Source organism: Aotus nancymaae, unplaced genomic scaffold, assembly GCF_030222135.1.
Source record: "Aotus nancymaae isolate 86718 unplaced genomic scaffold, 86718_ANA_hifiasm-v0.15.2.pri h1tg000131l, whole genome shotgun sequence".
In the NCBI taxonomy this organism is placed as follows: Eukaryota; Metazoa; Chordata; class Mammalia; order Primates; family Aotidae; genus Aotus; species Aotus nancymaae.
In genome coordinates, this window is record NW_026988546.1 from 397,282 (window position 1) to 418,417 (window position 21,136).

The 21,136-nt window shown below is 54.5% G+C and overlaps 1 protein-coding gene across 12 annotated transcripts in view; it reads right to left on the reverse strand.

Moving 5' to 3' along the window:
• The window catches only part of LOC135272786 (tubulin-specific chaperone D-like), a 151,220-nt gene that overhangs the window by 100,687 nt on the left and 29,397 nt on the right, over positions 1 to 21,136 (reverse strand). For all 12 annotated transcript variants that reach the window (XR_010340750.1, XR_010340747.1, XR_010340746.1 and 9 more), the window contains exons 7-9: positions 10,511 to 10,556; positions 7,372 to 7,504; positions 343 to 485 (exon numbers count right to left, since the gene is read on the reverse strand). Coding sequence is in view for 6 of the 12 variants with exons in the window: in XM_064371439.1 (XP_064227509.1) it covers positions 343 to 485; positions 7,372 to 7,504; positions 10,511 to 10,556 (322 nt within the window). In the remaining 6 variants the exon portion in view is untranslated. The remainder of the gene's footprint in view (positions 1 to 342; positions 486 to 7,371; positions 7,505 to 10,510; positions 10,557 to 21,136) is intronic.

The following is a 21,136-nucleotide window of genomic DNA, read 5'->3' on the forward strand; positions in this document are numbered from 1 at the left end:
CAGGGACCCCACCTCAATTTCTTGGGGGAACTGTTTCCCGCAGACACGCCCAGCCCCTGAGAGCAAGCAGGTCAGGAAGGTGGGGAGGCTCAGGAAGGTGGGGAGGCTGCGGGAAAAGGGGCTTCTACGGCACACAGGAAGAGACTGTCCACGGGGAGGAACAGGTAGGGTTCCAGAGCCAGAGGACCGGCAGCAGCCATGCACTAGGCGAAGGGGACAGGGAAGGAGGAAGTGCAGTCCTGGAGCAGGTGGTGGGGAGCAGGTGGCAGAGGGCGGGGGGTGGGGGAACGACACAGCCCGACAGTGCCTAAGACCTGAGGCCACGGCTTAGACCCCACACACCTATCACGCTCTCCACGCCCTCTGGGACGTCGTCATCTTCGTTGTCATCTGAGGTCAGGAGGGGCGGCTTCTGCTTCTGCTCGCTCTGACCCTGAGTGAGGAGCTGCAGATTTGCAGCCAAAGATCGGCAGCCACGCTGATACCTGTGCAGATCAAAGCATTCTCAGATCAGCTCTGCAGCCCAAAACCTAACAGACACTGTGTCCTGATGACGGAAATCAATAATTTAATGTCACTTTGAATCTCAAAAGGATGCCTGTAAAATTCCAGGCACTTTACATTTACAGAGACTGGATAAGAAGGAAGAACCCCGAGGCACCACCATCAGCACGAACCGCCAGGAGGAGTCTGGTGTGAGCCGTGAATCCGCCCGACTCCAGAACATCTCACCTGGTGTCCAGTTCTGATGATGGAGTCAGGAGAGAAAGTACAATGATAAGTACACAGACCACAGGACCAGTACCTTCCCTGGGGGTGCGCTCAGCCTTCAGGACGTGCTCTGCCTCCTGACAGCCCCTTCCTGAACGGCCACCACTGCCACCACCCAGGCCACACGTGGCCCCTTCATCACCAGGTACTGTGTCTCACCCACGACCAGTTCCTACAGATCCTGCCTCCTGAACGCCCCTCAAAAGCCACCGATGTGTAGCCCTCTTCACACCCACTTGGGGCCTCTGCATGATCATCCCCCAGACACGCCCTGAAGGGGCCACAGTACAGGCCCTGGGACCTGGCTCACAGTCAGGCCTGCTCTACAACTACTTGCTGCGTTACTCTGCGTGGCTCCTGAGCCGCTCCATGCCTCCATTTCTCCTGGGTAAAATGGGAACGCTGTGCTACGCAGAGTCCCCGCCGTAAAATGGGAACACAAGTGTTACGCAGAGTCCCCTCCGTAAAATGGGAACGCAGTGCTACACAGAGTCCCCTCCGTAAAATGGAACACAGTGTTATGCAGAGTCCCCTCCGTAAAATGGGAAGGAACGCAGTCCTAAGCAGTGTCCCCTCCGTAAAATGAGACTGCAGTGCTACGCAGAGTCCCCTCCGTAAAATGGGAAGGAATGCATTCCTATGCAGAGTCCCCTCCGTAAAATGAGACTGCAGTGCTACGCAGAGTCCCCTCCGTAAAATGGGAAGGAACGCAGTCCTACGCAGAGTCCCCTCTGTAAAATGAGACTGCAGTGCTAAGCAGAGTATCCTCCGTAAAATGGAAGGAATGCAGTGCTATGCAGAGTCCCCTCCATAAAATGAGACAGCAGTGCTATGCAGAGTCCCCTCCGTAAAATGGGAAGGAACGCAGTCCTATGCAGAGTCCCCTCTGTAAAATGAGACTGCAGTGCTACGCAGAGTCCCCTCCGTAAAATGAGACTGCAGTCCTTTGCAGAGTCCCCTCTGTAAAATGAGACTGCAGTGCTACGCAGAGTCCCCTCTGTAAAATGAGACTGCAGTGCTACGCAGAGTCCCCTCCGTAAAATGAGACTGCAGTGCTATGCAGAGTCCCCTCCATAAAATGGGAAGGAATGCAGTGCTACGCAGAGTCCCCTCCGTAAAATGGGAACACAGTGTTACACAGAGTCCCCTCCGTAAAATGGGAAGGAACGCAGTCCTACGCAGAGTCCCTTCCATAAAATGAAACCGCAGTGCTATGCAGAGTCCCCTCCGTAAAATGAGACTGCAGTGCTATGCAGAGTCCCCCCCATAAAATGAGACTGCAGTGCTACGCAGAGTCCCCTCCGTAAAATGGGAAGGAATGCAGTGCTACGCAGAGTGCCCTCCGTAAAATGAGACTGCAGTGCTACACAGAGTCCCCTCCGCAAAATGGGAATGCAGTGCTACGCAGAGTCCCCTCCGTAAAATGAGACTGCAGTGCTATGCAGAGTCCCCTCTGTAAAATGAGACTGCAGTGCTACGCAGAGTCCCTCCATAAAATGGGAACGCAGTGCTAAGTAGAGTCTCCTCCGTAAAATGGAAGGAATGCAGTGCTACGCAGAGTCCCCCCGTAAAATGGGAAGGAACACAGTCCTACGCAGAGTCCCCTCCGTAAAATGAGACTGCAGTGCTAAGCAGAGTATCCTCTGTAAAATGGGAAGGAACGCAGTGCTACGCAGAGTCCCCACCATAAAATGAGACTGCAGTGCTAAGCAGAGTATCCTCCGTAAAATGGAAGGAACGCAGTGCTACGCAGAGTCCCCTCCATAAAATGAGACTGCTGTGCTACGCAGAGTCCCCTCCATAAAACGGGAAGGAACACAGTCCTACGCAGAGTCCCCTCTGTGAAATGAGACTGCAGTGCTACGCAGAGTCCCCTCCATAAAACGGGAAGGAACGCAGTGCTACGCAGAGTCCCCTCCGTAAAATGAGACTGCAGTGCTACGCAGAGTCCCCTCCGTAAAACGGGAAGAAACGCAGTCCTACGCAGATTCCCCTCCGTAAAATGAGACTGCAGTGCTATGCAGAGTCCCCTCTGTAAAATGGGAAGGAATGCAGTCCTACGCAGAGTCCCCTCCGTAAAATGAGACTGCAGTGCTAAGCAGAGTCTCCTCTGTAAAATGAGACTGCAGTGCTACACAGAGTCCCCTCCGTAAAACGAGACTGCAGTCCTATGCAGAATCCCCTCCGTAAAATGAGACTGCAGTGCTACACAGAGTCCCCTCTGTAAAATGAGACTGCAGTGCTACGCAGAGTCCCCTCCGTAAAATGAGACTGCAGTGCTATGCAGAGTCCCCTCCATAAAATGGGAAGGAATGCGGTGCTACGCAGAGTCCCCTCCGTAAAATGGGAACACAGTGTTACACAGAGTCCCCTCCGTAAAATGGGAAGGAACGCAGTCCTACGCAGAGTCCCTTCCGTAAAATGAAACCGCAGTGCTATGCAGAGTCCCCTCCGTAAAATGAGACTGCAGTGCTACGCAGAGTCCTCCCCATAAAATGAGACTGCAGTGCTACGCAGAGTCCCCTCCGTAAAATGAGACTGCAGTGCTACGCAGAGTCCCTCCATAAAATGGGAACGCAGTGCTAAGCAGAGTCTCCTCCGTAAAATGGAAAGAATGCAGTGCTACGCAGAGTCCCCTCCGTAAAATGGGAAGGAACGCAGTCCTACGCAGAGTCCCCTCTGTAAAATGAGACTGCAGTGCTACGCAGAGTCCCCTCCGTAAAATGGGAAGGAATGCAGTCCTAAGTAGAGTCCCTCCATAAAATGGGAACACAGTGCTAAGCAGAGTCTCCTCCGTAAAATGAGACTGCAGTGCTATGCAGAGTCCCCTCCGTAAAATGGGAAGGAACGCAGTCCTACGCAGAGTCCCCTCCGTAAAATGAGGCTGCAGTGCTAAGCAGAGTCTCCTCCGTAAAATGAGACTGCAGTGCTACACAGAGTCCCCTCCGTAAAATGAGACTGCAGTCCTATGCAGAGTCCCCTCCATAAAATGAGACTGCAGTGCTACGCAGAGTCCCCTCCGTAAAATGAGACTGCAGTCCTACGCAGAGTCCCCTCCATAAAATGAGACTGCAGTGCTACACAGAGTCCCCTCCGTAAAATGAGACTGCAGTCCTACGCAGAGTCCCCTCCATAAAATGAGACCGCAGTGCTACGCGGAGTCCCCTCCGTAAAATGAGACCGCAGTGCTATGCAGAGTCCCCTCCATAAAATGAGACTGCAGTGCTACGCAGAGTCCCCTCCGTAAAATGAGACCGCAGTGCTATGCAGAGTCCCCTCCATAAAATGAGACTGCAGTGCTACGCAGAGTCCCATCCGTAAAATGGGAAGGAATGCAGTGCTATGCAGAGTCCCCTCCGTAAAATGAGACTGCAGTGCTACGCAGAGTCCCCTCCGTAAAATGAGACTGCAGTGCTACACAGAGTCCCCTCTGTAAAATGAGACTGCAGTGCTACGCAGAGTCCCCTCCGTAAAATGAGACTGCAGTGCTATGCAGAGTCCCCTCCATAAAATGGGAAGGAATGCGGTGCTACGCAGAGTCCCCTCCGTAAAATGGGAACACAGTGTTACACAGAGTCCCCTCCGTAAAATGGGAAGGAACGCAGTCCTACGCAGAGTCCCTTCCGTAAAATGAAACCACAGTGCTACGCAGAGTCCCCTCCGTAAAATGAGACCACAGTGCTACACAGAGTCCCCTCCATAAAATGAGACTGTAGTGCTACGCAGAGTCCCATCCGTAAAATGAGACTGCAGTGCTACGCAGAGTCCCATCCGTAAAATGAGACTGCAGTGCTACGCAGAGTCCCCTCCGTAAAATGGGAATGCAGTGCTATGCAGAGTCCCTTCCGTAAAATGAGACTGCAGTGCTACGCAGAGTCCCTCCATAAAATGGGAACACAGTGCTAAGCAGAGTCTCCTCCGTAAAATGGGAAGGAATGCAGTGCTACACAGAATCCCCTCCGTCAAATGGGAACGCAGTCTTAAGCAGAGAGCTCCCGTGAGGAGCAGTGAGAGGATGTGCTCAAAGCATGCAGCCCAGCTCCACACTGAGCAAGGCCCCTGTGACACGGTCACTCCTGCCAAGGGTGAGCGCAGGGCAGGCAGCCTGGCTGTGGGCCCTGCTTACTGGGCCTCATGCAGAAAAGGCACCTGGTGGAGTTTGGGGCAGACTCCCAGAGGATAAACAACCTGGGCTTCGGAGGCAGAACCAGAACTCACATCCTGGTGCTGACGCCATCAACCTGCCTTGAATGACCCAGCCTAGGTCTCTGGGACTCAGTTTCCAAGTATAGGAAACACAGAGAGTCAGGGCAGTTTCCCAGATGGCCCCACGCCTCCACCTCCCGCATTCCTCTCCATGAGGTGTGGCCTGGGCCCAGAGATTCCGTCCCCGAGAACAGAACACACAAGAAGCCAGAGCTGCCTCCATCCAAGAGGCCTTGGCTTCCACCCGCCTCTCTCAGCCTCCAATGAAGCCGGCTGCCACGCTGTGTGCTGCCCTGTGGAGGGGCCCACGTGGTAAGGACTTCGAAGGGGTCCCAGCCAACAGCCCACAAGGCACCAGGTCCCAATGACAACCCATGAGGAGCCTGGAAGCAGACCCTTCCCAATGCAGGCCTTGAGATGGCAGCAGCCCGGCCAGTGCCTTCACGAAGCCCCAGATGAGACCCTGACCGGGGACCTGGCTGAGCCACATCCAGATCCCAGACTCACCCAAACTGAGGAAAAAGCACACTATTTAAGTTGCTAAGTTTAGGGGTGCACTGTCATGCAGAATAACTGAAATGTATGAAGAGAGTGTCATCAGCCATCACAGGACCACGGCCGACACCATCGAGCACCCAGCAAGACAACACCCCACGGGCTGCTGTCCCCTAACACCCCACAGGCAGGCACACCCTGGCCCCCACTCTCCCCAACACCCCACAGGCAGGCGCACCCTGGCCCCCACTTTCCCCTAACACCCCACAGGCGGGAGCACCCCAGCCCCCAGTCTCCCCTAACGTCCCACGGGCAGGCACACCCCGGCCCCATCTCCCCAACGCCCCACAGACAGGCGCACCCTGGCCCCCAGCCTCCCCAACACCCCACAGGCAGGAGCACCCCAGCCCCTGCTCTCCCCTAACACCCCCACGGACAGAAGCACCCCAGTCCCCAGTCACCCTTAACATCCCACAGGTGGGCACACCCCAGCCCCCAGTCTCCCCTAATACCCCATGCATGGGTGCACCCCGGCCCCCACTCCCCCCAACACCCACGGGTGGGCACACCCCGGCTCCTACTCTCCCCAATACCCCTCAGGCGAGCACACTCCGGCCCCTACTCTACCCTAACACCCCACAGGTGGGAGCACCCCAACCCCCAGTCTCCCCTAATACCCACAGGTGAGTGTATCCTGGCCCCCACTTTCCCTTAACACCTCAGGGCTGGGCGTCACTTCAGCTGCCACTGTTGTCACCGAGTGCGAAGCTCAGTTACCTCACAAAGACCAGAAAACACCATGAAGATGATGACCTCAGGCTGCTGCCACACATGCCCTCTTGCCCTCAACGAGGAGACTTGGACAGAAAGCATCAAGCCACCGCCGGCCGGCAGGTGATGGCCGCCAAGGCAGGGCTACAACCCCCTGCTACACCACCTGACCTCCTCCCCGCAGGGGCGCTTTCTAAACTGCAGCAAGAAACAGCCCAGAGGACAGCAGTCTCGCTAGGTGGAAGGCTCCCATTTGCGGGAGAGGATGTTGAGGAGAAAGGAGCTGCTGAGAAGGAGACCCAAAACTCTGCTCAAAAATTCACTTGGATCCCTGGGCACCTCAAGATAAAGAAGCACAAGGTGAGACCCAGACACACCTGTCAGAGAATGGCAAGGAGGCCAAGTGTTACGGAGAACAAACCCAAGCCATAAAACACGCATACACCGCCTCCGAGCGATACGACACACATACACTGCCTCCAAATGAAACAACATGCATCTGCCGCCTCCTAGCCACACAACACGCATACACTGCCTCTGAGACACACAACACGCATACGCCGCCTCCCAGCCACACAACACACGTACACAGCCTCTGAGCCACACAACACACATATGCCGCCCACACCAGGGAGCCCACACCACATCCAACCGACACGACATACACATGCCGCCACGCCAGGGAGGCCACACGATGCACACACGCTGCCCTCCTGTCACACCAGCTGCACTTCTGCCAACCGAAAGATGCAATCAGAAAATAACCAAAGAAAAACCTTCCTCTCAAAATCAGAAACACTTCTGGGATGAAATGAAACAATGAAAGCAGAAGACACTTGTTACTGACGTGTCTTCTCTGCCATCACCACTGGACACAAAAGCCACAGCACTGGCCATGCCCACAGATGTTCACCCATGGCTTGGCCCACCCTCCAGACAGTGCCAACTGTGTCCAGAACCACAGCACGTGGCCCCCAACACATGGTGCCCACCCCCGCACAGTGACCACCCATCTCCCAACAGCAACCACCCACTCCACGGTGCCCGCCTCCCCACAGCACCCGCCCCAACAGCACCTGTCCCCAATGGCACCCCCCCACCCCACCCCACCGTCCTCACAGTGCCTACCTCCATGCTGCCACCTTCAGCTTCAGGAAGGTCAGTCCCAGTCGCTGCACGAGCTTCACCCCCAGCTTCCGCAGCAGGGTCTGGTTGCTCTCAGGGAGTCTGCAGCCATCAAGGCAGCTAAGGACGGTGGCAGCTGTAAACAAGAGCTGGACTCAGTGCAGGGAGGGCTGCAGGGACCTTCTGATTGCATCACCTGCATCCCCGAAACCACAGCCAGCTCCTTGGGGATCTCAAGGCAGGAGACATCACCAAGACCCCTATCATCCCAAATCGTGAACCAAAAGCTGCTGGAGTTGAACCTACTCAACTTCCTTGCTGTGAAGCGACAGTGGTGGGTCAGGAGAGCAAGCGCCCAGAGGGCAGGGAGCCAACCTGAAGAGGGGCAGCACACACCACGGCCAGGGAAACTATGCAGGCCACAGGGCACGCTGCGGCCGGGGAGACCACACAGACCACAGAGCACGCTGCAGCCGGGGAGAACCATGGATCACAGTACATGCTGCGGCTGGGGAGACCCTGCAGGCCTTGGTGCATGCTGCAGCCTGGGAGACTATACAGGCCACGGGCAAACTGCAGCGGGGGAGACCACGCAGGCCACGGGCACGCTGCAGCAGGGGAGACCATGCAGGCCACGGGCATGCTGCAGTGGGGGAGACCACGCAGGCCACATGGCGCAATGCAGCCAGGGAACCACGCAGGCCACTGGGCACACTGCAGCCAGGGAGACCACGCAGGCCATGGGCATGCTGCAGTGGAGGAGACCACACAGGCCACATGGCACAATGTAGCCAGGGAACCACGGAGGCCACGGGGCATGCTGCAACCGGGAAGACCACATAGGCCATGGGGCATGCTGCAGCCGGGGAGACCCCGCAAGTCATGGGCACGCTGCGGCCAGGGAACCACGCAGGCCACAGGGCACGCTGCAGCCAGGGAGAACACCCAGGCCACAGGGCACACTACGGCCAGGGAGAACACCCAGGCCACAGGCACACTGCGGCCAGGGAAACCACCCAGGCTGATGGGGTTCCTGTGGCTTGCTCTTTTTTTCAGGGTGAATCACTCAGTGTCATGCAGCAACGACACCAGCAGGACAGGAGGTTGAGCCGAGGGGAGGCTCCAAGCAGCACTGGGCACAGCATGAAAGGGAGAGCCTGTGAGCAGGAGGTGTGCGGGGTGGGGAGGCACCGAGCTCAGCCCAGGAGGACGGCCTTCCCAAGACAGACAAGGGCTGGGATGGAAGTGCATGGCGACTTCAGAGATGGGCTTGAGGTGAAATGGACAAGACTGCAACCAGCTGACCAGGGAGAGGAGAGAAGAAGAGAAGCTGAAGACAGAGCTGAGAGCTGGGTGAGGTGATGCAAGTCAAGGAGAAGGAGGAAGGGACAGCAGGGCGGGGACACAGCAGGCGGGGGGGGGGGCATCAGGGCGGGGACAGAGCACGGGGGGGGGCAGTGAGGGGGACACAGCAGGGGGATGGGGGCAGCGGGGTGGGGACAGAGCAGGGGGATGGGGGCATTGGGGTGGGGACACAGCAGTGGGGTGGGAGGGCTGAATCTGCAGAGCCCTGGGGGAAGCTCTGCCTTGAGGCTGCAATCGATAGAAAGGGAAAATTCACCAGCTTTAGGTGCACCTGGCGACACGTGTGGCCTCGGACAGAGGTCCTCCCTGTTTAACTCACTCATGCTTGCCTGCAGACCAGGCCAGCTATAAAAGCATCTGAGTAACTCCTCAGAAGGTTAACACCGTGGGCAAGACCAACCTGGGTGACAAGCACAACAGACCAAGAGGGAGCAGGTCTGCGTTCACATCACCAAGGACACTCCTCCTGCCAACAGTGCCTGGCAACCGCTGCTGGCGGTCTCAGATGTGGTGAGGACGTGGCGGCCGTGTGTCTAAAGAACCCCATCTGCCAGAGATGCATGGAAGCACACACAGGTGAGACGCACCATGTCCCTGCATGAGGTGCAGGACGAAACAGGGACCACACACCAAAACTCAGACACTCCAGAGAGAAACACGGGGCCTGCACACCTTTCTCTCTCCTTATACATATTTCAAATTTTCCATAATGAAAACTTTTAAAAACAAAGTTATTTAAATCTGACATTTGGATAGCTACTAAAACACAGAGACTCTAAGAAACTTCTCTTTTTCCATATGGTAAACCTCTGCAAGGAGAGAAGTAATGCCCTTACTTTCACAAACTGAGGCCCACTCTAAAATTAAAGAGAATTGGGCCAGACACGTGGCTAATGCCTTTAAGCTCAGCACTTTGGGAGACCAAGACAGGGCAGATCGCTTGAGCCCAGGAGTTCAAGACCAGCCTGGGCAACACAGCAAAATCCCATCACTACAAAAAATACAAAATTAGCCGGGTATGGTAGTGCTCACCTACAGTCCCAGCCCCTGGGGAGGCTGAAATGGGAGGATAGCTTGAGCCCAGAAGGTCGAGGCTTCAGTGAGGTGTATCACACCACTGTACTCCAGCCCGGGCAACAGAGGAAGACCCTGCCTCAAAAACAATAAGAGAATTAGGAAGAAGGAAGAAGGCACAAGAGGCCGTGGCTATGGCTATCAGAGGAACATGGCTGCTACCGGGTCCCAAGAAGCCAGGTCCAACCTCAGATCATGACACAGGCCTTGCCCAGACCTCCCATACCAGACCCCAAGCAGCAATCCCTCCTTATCAACTGACTAGGAGAGCAGATGAAAGCCCAGTTATTAAAACCCACAACAGGCCAGGTGCGGTGGCTCACGCCTGTAATCCCAACACTTCGGGAGGCTGAGGCGGGTGGATCACGAGGTCAGGAGATCAAGAACATCCTGGCTAATATGGTGAAACCCCACCTCTACTAAAAATACAAACAATTAGCTGGGCGTGGTGGCTCAGGCAGGAGAATCACTTGAACCCAAGAGGTGGACGTTGCAGTGAGCCAAGATCGCGCCACTGCACTCCAGCCTGGTGACAGAGTGAGACTCCCCCTTAAAAAAAAAAAACCCCCAAAAAAAAAATGACAGTTTCCAAATATACCAACGTACAGTTCCCATAACTACAAATAAAATGTTAAGGAGACTCTTGATTCTATGTGGGCAAACCTGCACCACAAATATATCTTCTCTTAAAAATAAACCTTACCATAGGGCAAACAGTCTTCACGTTTTCCATGTTTAAATATTTGTGCCTAAAAAAAAAAGTTTAATGTTAAAAATACACTTACAAGTTTAAAACATAAACACAAATTGTTAAAACAATTCATTTTATCTTTTGGAAGTTTTATTGTAAACAATTACAACCTAGTAACAAAAAAAAGTTTTTGTACACGATAAAGTAATTTTAAGAAACGAGCAAAGTCATCTCCCAAAAGTTCATCTGAAAATAGGGACGCAGTGCTGAGTCCAGTCCACTACGGAGGGCTGTGGCCGCTCCAGCCCCCTCGTCAGTGGAATCACTGAAACGTGTCCAGGTTTAAGTTCAGGGCACTATTAGCCTGTAAAAAGGTTTTTTAAAATTATCAGGATGCGTACAAATAAAGAGACAAGGGTTTAAAGTTACAGGCCAAACTACCTCACACAAGGGTCTCCATCTGCATTCGTGCTTCACCAACAAATGAGAAGGGTGACCAGCTCAGCCCGTATCTCGCACACAGGCCTGGCACCCGGTCCCCAGGACACACACACACACACACACACAGATGTCATCACCTGGAATCCATCAGACCAAACAGGAATACCAGATTTTCTCTCAAACACTGGTTCTAGCCCTCCTGAATTCTCAACCTGAGTTTTTACCTTCTGCTGTAAAGTCTGGAGGATGGATGCAAAGATTCACATAAATATCCAAGCCCCATAACCAAAGCATCCTAGAGCTGAGCCCTTCTAAGAAAAAGCAAATCAATTTCCTTTCCTTCAGAAAACAGAATTTCACAGTCCAAATGAAAACTCTGTGTTTCAGACCATCTGCACTGCACACTGCCACTACCCCTCCCTGGGCCCTTGCTGTCGCCCACAACATGGCAAAACGAAGCAGCAGGTGGGCCCACTGGGAGCTGCTCGGCCAAGGTGAAGAGGCTTTCACTAAACACTGGCATCTTTTATTTGCATTAGGAACCCTGTAAACTGCCTGATCTTTTACTTATGTGTAGAATAGGCCGGGCGCAGTGGCTCACACCTGTAATCCCAGCCCTTTGGGAGGTCAAGGTGGGCCGATCACGAGGTCAGGAGTTCGAGACCAGCCTAGCCAACATGGTGAAACCCCATCTCCACTAAAAATACAAAAATTAGCCAGGCGTGATGGTGAGCCATGTAATCCCAGTTACTCGGGAGGCTGAGGCAGGAGAATCACTTCAGCCCGGGAGGTGGAGGTTGCAGGGAGCCAAGACATGCCATTGCACTCCAGCCTGGGCCACAGAGCAAGACTACATCTCAAAAGTAAAAAAGAAAAAGTGTAGAATAGAAATGTCTTCTTAAAAGAAGAGGGGGCCAGTGCTGGGAGGCCGAGGCGGGTGGATCACCTGACGTCCAGAGTCCAAGACCAGCCTGGCCAACACGGTGAAATCCTGTCTCTATTAAAAATAAAAAATTAGCCGGGTGTGGTGGCGCGCACCCATAGTCCCAGCTACTCAGGAGGCTGAGACAGGAGAATCGCTTGAACCCAGGAGGCAGAAAGGTTGAAGTGAGCTGAAATCGCGCCACTGCACTCCAGCCTGGGCGACAGAGTGACACTGTCAAAAAAAAAAGAAGAGGGAACTTGGACTCTCTCCACTGAGCCGGCTGAGGGGCTCTCCTAAGGGCTGATCAGAGAAGCAGTGAAGCCACACAGACCACCCGTCACCCCCGTGGAGCAGATCCCACACCTATGAGCAAAATGTGAAGGAGACATTGATTCTCCCCATGAGGCAGAGCAGGGTGTCTGCGTCTGTAAAACGGGGCAGCGGCAGCACCCACCCCACTGAGCCACTCTGAGAATCACATGCAAGTGTTCATCAAACACATTCACCAAGAAGGTTGGAGACTTAGTCCCCTTTCTCTTTAGGGAGATGGATAGTACATGTCCCTACCAAGTGAATGGAGATGATCCTTGTTTGCCCAAAACCAGTTCTCATTTAACTTTAAGACTCTTCCCTAGATTTAGTTTGTGTAAAATTCAAAATTGAAAGTTAAATTACTTCACGCCAATCCAAATGTATCCAACTTAGTACGTGTTTTAACCCCAAGTCATCGGTTTACAGAGCAAACACTTGTGAACAGAAACCCCAGGGCACAGGCACGCTCCCCCGGTGGGATGCAGGGTTCGGGGCAGTCACAGGGCAGAGCACACACTGAAACTCCCTGGGGCTGGGCTAACGGCCTGAGGCCCACCAACGCACAAGGAGAAGCCTCACCCCCTCTCCGGGGGGCAAGAAGACAAGAAACTTCACAGAGAAGCCGTCACTGCAGCCAGCTCGCCAGCTCAGTGGGGAACAGTCACAGAGAAACTGTCACTGCAGCCAGCTCGCCAGCCCAGTGGGGAACAGTTTGCCAGATGGACCATGGAGGGTCCCTCACCCCCACCCACACCCCCCACCTTGGTAGGCTTCCAACTGCTACAACAGAGGCAGGCAGGAGCGATGCCGGTGACTTCCAGTCCCAGGTCAGAAGCCTGGCACCCGGTCAGGGTCTCTCTGGACACCACCCCTCAGGACATTCCCCCCGGGAAGCTGGCTGCCCGCAGGAAGAGCCAGTCTCAGCCGAGGGCCCGCTGCACCCTGTCCCTCGAGGCACTGCCATGCGGTCTTCTCGGCAGAGGCCCAGGCATCAAGGGGTAGTAACAAGCCACCCCTGCACCCCGCCCTGCGAAGCCACAGAATCGATCCATGTAAGAGTGTGGCTGTCACTGATGTCACCAGCTGTGGAGTAAGTTGTTCCACAACAAAACCCGTGAGCAGCTGAAATCTCATCCTGTAGACAAGGGGCACCACCGTATCACCTACAGCTGCGGCCACGTGACCAGATTCCACTGGGAGTCAGATGGAGGACATGGGGATGAACAACGAAGCCCATCACAGAGACTGATGGAGAAGCCTGGGGGAAAGGCCAGAACCCAAACCTGAAGAGCAGCTGTGTGGCCGGGAGGGCACAGGACCAAGATATGGGATATGCTAACTGCTCCTGGAAACAGGCTGGCATGTCCCCCGCTCTCTCCTGGAGACTGGCTAGCATGTCCCCGGGTCTCGCCTGCAAACAGGCCAGCGTGTCCCCCAGCCTCTCCTGGCAACAGGCCAGTGTGTCCCCTGGTCTCTCCTGGAGACTGGCCAGCGTGTCCCCCGGTCTCTCCTGCAAACGGGCCAGCGTATCCACTGGTCTCTCCTGGAAACAGGCCAGCGTGTCCCCCGGTCTCTCCTGGGGACTGGCCAGCGTGTCCCCCGGTCTCTCCTGCAAACAGGCCAGCGTGTCCCCCGGTCTCTCCTGGAGACTGGCTAGCATGTCCCCCGGTCTCTCCTGCAAACAGGCCAGTGTGTCCCCTGGAAACAGGCCAGCGTGTCCCCCAGTCTCTCCTGCAAACAGGTCAGCGTGTCCCCTGGTCTCTCCTGGCGACTGGCTAGCATGTCCTGTGGTCTCTCCATCCCCTGGTCTCCCCCAGTGACGGGCTAGCATGTCCCCAGTCCTACTCAGACGGGCTATCATGTCCCCTGGCCTCTCTGTCCCCTAGTCTCCCCTGGTGACGGGCTAGCAAGAACCCCCGGTCTCTCTTGGTGATGGGCTACCATGTCCCCTAGTCTCTTCATCCCCTGGTCTCTTCAGGAGACAGGCTAGCGTGTCCCCTAGTCTCTCCATCCCCTGGTCTCTCTCCGTCAACAGGCTGGCATGTCCCCCAGTCTCTCTTGGTGGGCTAGTGTGTCCCCTGGTCTCTATCCGCAACAGGCTAACATGTCCCTTGATCTCTCTCCGTCAATGGGCTGGCATGTCCCCCAATTTCTCTCAGCAACAGGCTAACGCATCCCCCAGTCTCTCTCAGTGACAGCCTAGTGTGTCCCCCAGTCTCTCCATCCCCCATCCTCCATGTCCCCTGGTCTCATTTGGCAATAGGCTAACACATCGCCTGGTCTCTCTCATTAAATAAAAAGAATCCAAGAGTGCCCTCACACATGAACATTCTTTATTTACTAAACTCTGCGAAGTGCAGTACAACATTCTGAATAGGAGACTGAGATAAATGTGGTGAGCTGGGAGTGGTGGCTCACACCTGTAATCACAGCACTCTGGAAGGCCGTGGCAGGCGGATCTCGAGGTCAGGAGTTCGAGACCAGACTGGCCAACTTGGTGAAACCCCATCTCTACTAAAAACTACAAAAATTAGCTGGGCATGGTGGCTCGTGCCTGTAATCCCAGCTACTTGGGAGGCTGAGGTAGGAGAATTGCTTGAACCAGGACCTGGGAGGTGGAGGCTGCAGTGAGTCGAGATCGCACCACTGCACTCCAGCCTGGGCTACGGATCAAGACTCCAACTCAAAAAAAAAAAAAAAAAAAAAAAGATACAAGTGGTGATGAGCTCTCAGGAGAGCAAGCATCATCTCTTGTAACTGGCCTTGACACCCCACACCTGGGAACGCCCAGCCCAGCTCCCGCTGTCCCCAGCCACACGCAGGAGACAGCACAAGACCAGGACCGGCCACCATCTGCGGTAACCAGCACCCAGTGTGTTTACAGGTCAAGGATTCTTTTTCTCCCCACACATGTCTCTACGTTGGGCAGTTTCCAGCGGAATTACACAGGGGCCTCCTGGGCATTTGGCACACACAGAGAAAAGCCCCAAAAGTTACCCACTTTCCAGGCATGGACTGAGGAGGGCAAAAAGGACGACAGGGAAGGAAGAGTCAGTGAAGACAGGGCTTTGTTTGCCTCCACTGACTTCATCTAAAAATAAGGCCGTCTTGGCCTGAGAAAGTGTGCAGTGGCCAGTGCTCAGTGTGGCAGCGGGACGGGGACCTGTTGGCAGAAGACGCAGCCAGAGACAGCGCTCTAGTCATCCACGGTCTCGAGTGCTCACCAGCTAAGCCATGAAATGGGGCCACATCCCACTTTCATAGAAGCATAATGGGACCAACTTAAAACCACCTGCTGAACAGCATACCCTAGACAGAGGCAATTACACCCGGATTAGAGAAAAACACCCCACACAGTGATGAGGAAACACTGCCAGGTCTGTTTTTGTTGTTCCAGAAACTAGCACAGCGCAAGGTGCAAACAGAAGGAGTTTCTTAGCAATCATCCTCACCCGCCACGCCTTTCAATTGCGAGCCACCCAAGCTGGCTTTTCTGCAACGTGCAAGCCAGCTTCCCCTCCTGGGGGCATGTTCTCCAAGCCCAGTAAATCACAGGCTGCCGAGCTATTCAGGAGCAAGCTCAGCCACTGCCAAGCAGGAGATGCTGGTTTGAAGCTCCCTGGAGGCACTGCCAAATCTAGGCCAAGAAAAGCAACTCCACCCCAGGCCCTGGGAGAAGGGCCCTCACGCCACACCAGTTCAGGCTCGGCTCTTGCTGGTGACATGGGCTTCTGAGAAGTTGTGAGTGTTGGACAGCACTGAGGCAGACAGCTGAGATCACGCTAGCTGCATCCCAGCGGGTCACCCCGGGGCCCCACCTAACTAGCCATGCCAACTCCGCAGATGGGGAGGGGGAGACTCTTCCCCTTTCTGCCATCCTGAGTCCTGCTCCCACACCAAGACATGGCATCTTGGAGGGTTCAGGCTCTGCACACAGAGGGCAGCCATGTTCAAAGCCACTCTAGGGCACGCCACACAGAGGGTCCACAGGACACGCACAGAAGAGCATCTATAACACCAAACAACCCATTCCAGACTGGAGTACCTTGAGAGCACAGCCCCAGGTCCTTCCTATGCTGCAGCGAACCTACCAGGGCCAGGCCTTCCCTGGAAGGCAGTGACGCCCACACTGGGCTGCAGCGTGGGAGCGTGCAGGGGCTTCACAGAGGAACTCTGTGAACAGCAGGGCAGGAAACAGCCTTCCCACCACACCACTACTGGAGCCCAGAAAAATCACAACTTCCAGTGCATGTGCTGGCCTGCAAAAACAAAAGCCAGGGACATCTTAAAGAGCCCTACTACCACCCCAAGAAAGAAAAGAAGTTGCAATGGGGCGGGAGAGCACTCAGAAGAGAGCTTGTCCAAAAGGTGGGGGCCCAGGTGGGGCCAAATCAGATGCACTGCCTCCTCCAGGAATGAGCACGTGTGCACCCTCCTCAGGACCGCCATACATTCAGAGGAAAAAAGGAGTTTACAGAAGTGAAAATTTTGTTTGTTGAATTAGTAAGTGACTGATTAGAATCAGAACCCCAGAGTGAAAAAATATACTGTTTTTGACAAAATAAGCTTCTGACAAAGTATATAAAATTTTAAGTAAACAAAAAATTAATTTCAGGCTGGGTGTAGTGGTTCATGCCTACAATCCAAGCACTTTGGGAGGCCGAGGTAGGAAGGTTGCTTGAGCCCAAGAGCTCGAGACCAGCCTGGACAACATGCCAAGACCTCATCTCTACTAAAAATACAAAAATTATCCAGGTGTGGAGGCGTGCCTCTGTAATCCCACCTACTCGGGAGGCTGAGGTAGGAGGATGACTTGAGCCCGGGAGGTGGTGGCTGCAGTGAGCTGAGATTGTGCCACTGACGCCAAAAAAAAAAAAAAAAAAAAGGTAATTTCACACAAAAATGCTCCAATGATAGAAATAACCACACATAGCTCTTATCTTTCCAGAACGAGGTGCTGTTTATTCACCTAACCTTGGAATGTGAGGTAAACACCACCCTCCTTCACAGGTGGGGCCACGCAAGACCCAGCTTCACACCCTGGCAACCCTGACCTGGGTCCACGTCTGCTTTATCCACAAACCAAGCAACACAGCACTCAGAGAGAGTTCAGAAACCACAAGAGGACGTGGCTTCCTACTGCTATCCCTCACAGGCACCTTCACCTCATGTGTCAACCTGCTCGTGACGGTGTATTGCACTTAGTCCTGCATCGTAGAACCCAGGGGTCAATGGGGAATGACAGACTGACGGTGGGCCTGTAGGATGACACGTTTCTACCGCACCTCACCTATGCTCACCTGCACCACCAGCACTGTGTCACAGTTCTCTGCAGTACCGCATCTACAGTCGTGCGGTGCAGGCGTGCAGCCCGGGAGCGAGCCTGAGCGTGCAGCAGGCGACCCCACATACATCTACGCGCCGACGACGATGTTCACACGACAGCACTGCCCAACAACACATTTCTCAGGACTACCCCGTTAGGGGATGTATGACTATTTCGTGACTGATTCAGCCTTTTAAAATGTTCCCAGCAGCCCACAAAGTGACCTCACAGCATAAACAGCCAGTGGCATTACCATATTCCAGCTTAAACAACTCCCCATCACTGAGCCTTCTGGCTGCTGCTCCAAGCTCATTCTGAGCAGCCCGGCTTTGCAGGACGGGGACCACTGACTGCTCACATTCAGGTGTGTGCGACCACCTCTGGGTGTGCCCCTTGCCCAGAGGCAACAGAGTTCCCAAGGAGGAGAGAAGTGAGGAGCCCACGCACCTCCCAAGGTTGAGCAAAAGTTTAGGAAAGCCCTTTGCTCATCGTGAGCCACCACAAACAGGTAAGATGCTAGAAAAGGGTTGTCAATCATCCTGGCCGGGCACAGTGGCTCACATCTGTAATCCCAGAACTCTGGGAGGCTGAGGCGGGCAGATCACTTTGGTCAGGAATTTGAGACCAGCCTGACCAACATGGCAAAACTCCATCTCTACTAAAAACACAAAAAATAAGCCAGGCGTGGTAGTGGGCACCTGTGATCCCAGCTACTCAGGAGGCTGAGGCAGGAGAATCGCTCAGAGGGAGAGGTTGCAGGGAACTGCAATTGCGCCACTGTACTCCAGCCTGAGTGACAGAGCAAGACTGTCTCAAAAATAGTAATAATAATAATAATCCCCGTTAATATAAGAATTTCAAACACAGGAAACCTACAAGATCTAAAAGGATTAGAATCAATTTCTAGGGCCTGGCTGACAGCTCACACCTGTAATCCCAGCACTTTGGGAGCCCAAGGTGGGTGGATCACCTGAGTTCAGGAGTTTGAGACCAGCCTGGCCAACATGGTAAAACCCCATCTCTACTAAAAATATAAAAGTTAGCCAGGCGCGATGGCACGTAGCTGTAGTCCCAGCTATTCAGGAGGCTGAGGCACGAAAATCGCCTGTGCCCAGGAGGCGGAAGTTGCAGTGAGCCAACATCGTGTCACTGCACTCCAGCCCGGGCGACAGAGTGAGACTCCAACTCAAAAAGAAAAAAAGGGAATCAATTTCTCACAGCAGCAAAAATGTAGTCACACACAGCAATCTCCACAACATCAAAAGAAAACTTAAGACTAGGAAAAACGGAGAAAAGGGAAAGGGAAGATCAGCCTTACAGACAGACCCAATTTTAGAAGTCTGGTCCCTCCCAAATTATAATTAACAGTTATACTGTTATTTATCACTTATTTGCACTTTCACATAAAATTAACCATTTCTCTATCAATCAACCAAAAAACATCCATCATGCCTCTCCTATTTGCCCAACGTACTGACACATAAAAGATGCAAGAGACAATTCCTGCCACAGAAGCCTGAAGCCAAACCAGACAAATAAAATCGTATGTAGCTCCCAAGCCACAGAGCAGTCCGTGGGCTCAGAGGCCACGGGAGGGCATGACAGCGGCGGGGGAGACCTCGCAGAGCAGCGGCTTCGCTGGGACCTGAAGGGGCATCAGCCTGGGAGGCAGGGGTCTCAGATTCCGGCGTCTGAGGTCAGAGAAGGGTCTGAGCTTCTCTGCAGTGCAGGTGGGAGTGGCACAGCTCTGAGCCCAACAGGAGGGAGGATCCACTAACCAGGAGGCCAGTGGATGTGACTGTGCCCCGTGTGGAAGCGAGAGAAGAAGACACACAGAGGCAAGGAAGGAAGAGCAGGCAAAGACCAGGATGAGGCAGGGCCTAGGCCACATCCCCCGACAGGGCTACTGATACACTCTGGGAAAGACAGGCTGCACAGGGGTCCAAGGGCCGGCAACATGAGCAGCTCTGCCAGAACAAAAACAAGCATGAGGACGGAGGGCATCCATGGCTGAGAAAGGCCAGCGAGCCGAGCAAAGACACCAGGACACACGGGGAAAGCCGCGAGGGCCATAGCCTGAGCCCTACTGCTTCTGAGGCCAAGATGAAGCCACCCTCTACTCAGGCCACAGAACAGCAGGTGTGCCACCAGGATCAACGGCACAGAGGCAGCACGGGGCAGAGCCTGGCACTCCACGAACGGAAGCCTCACACCCTCCACCACCAACTTTACTGCAGCCAGCAGCAACAGGAGAGGCACGAGGGTGGTCGGGGAGCCCAGCGCCTCCAGAAGGGACAACTCCCAGAGGGAAATGGCTCACACTGGACCAGGCAGCAGAAAGGGGCAGACTCAGGATGACGTGAAGCAGAGAGCCACGTGCTGGGACGAGGACCCCCAGGACAGGAGACACGCTAGAGCCACATCCACAAGGCAGGTGTGAACGGACAGCAGGCAGGAAGACGGGCCTCGACAGGAACCCGGCTCCTGGTCGCATGCATGGCCAGCAGCACAGAAGTTCCTGTTTGCTGCTGGGCTCCCAAGTACACAGGCTGGGAAGGGAAAGTAACAGCACAACAGGTATGACCTGAGACTTGAGGGTTCTGAAGCGTCACACGTGTACCCAACAGGTGCATAGAACGAGGGCTCAAGAACCAAGGACAGAAATCAGGAAATGAAGGTCAAGGGTGAATCAGAGCTGAGATATCAACAGCCGGGGCCAAAGCCTGAGGGACATCAGTCTTAGAGGGAAGGTCAAGGCGAAATGTGGGCAATTGGGCATCGAGGGCCAGGGAGCCGGATGAGGGCGGGGCAGGTGAGGGGGCAGGGGTACCCCATCCTGCACAGAGGCCACAGGCCAGGATGACCAGGATGAGGGCCACCATGACCCAGCTCTAGCCCACTCAGCACCAGCCCAGCCTGGCACACAGTCCAGCTCTCTGCCTGTCTGTTCCTCATCCAAGAACTGAGGGGGGCGAGGCTGGTGACCCACCAAGCCTCCTCCCCATCTAGCACATGACCCTGCGCCGGGCTGCCTGTGAGCACGCATCTGCGAGCAGGATGCACCACTTCGGCAGGGACAGGCCGGTGCTGCCAGGAACTCGAAGGCATGCAGCTCACCACACAGGCTTCTCTAAGACTCACACCACTGTGCCCGCCCCACGTAAAATGCTGAGTGATGGGAAATTACTGTCAGAGCTGGCGGTCCAGGTCTTTACTCAACGCCACGAGGAAACTGAACCAGCGTGACTTGGGGCACCTCGTTTCCCCAGAATGCTATGGAAGCATGAGCTCTGGAAAGTACCCACATTCAAACTGCTCTTGCCATATTTTCTCCATCCCAAACCTTACCCCAAGACAGCACTACAACTAATGAGCCCTAAATGGAACAGTAGGGCACTGTTCCCCAAATCCGAAAAGAAATCAAGGCCAAATGAGAAAAGTTATAGGCAATCAACTGTCTTTCATCTTCAAAGCGTGTGACTGAGCTAATTAGCCTCACACCAGCCTCTGTGGTGAGAGGTCTGCTGCTTCCCTCCCGGGTAGGGCCAGGCACTGGTGTCACCCTCGCCTCAGGTCACAGGAGAGAGTCAGCAAAGGGCCTGAGCAGAGTTCACAGCAGCTCAAGCCCTGGTTC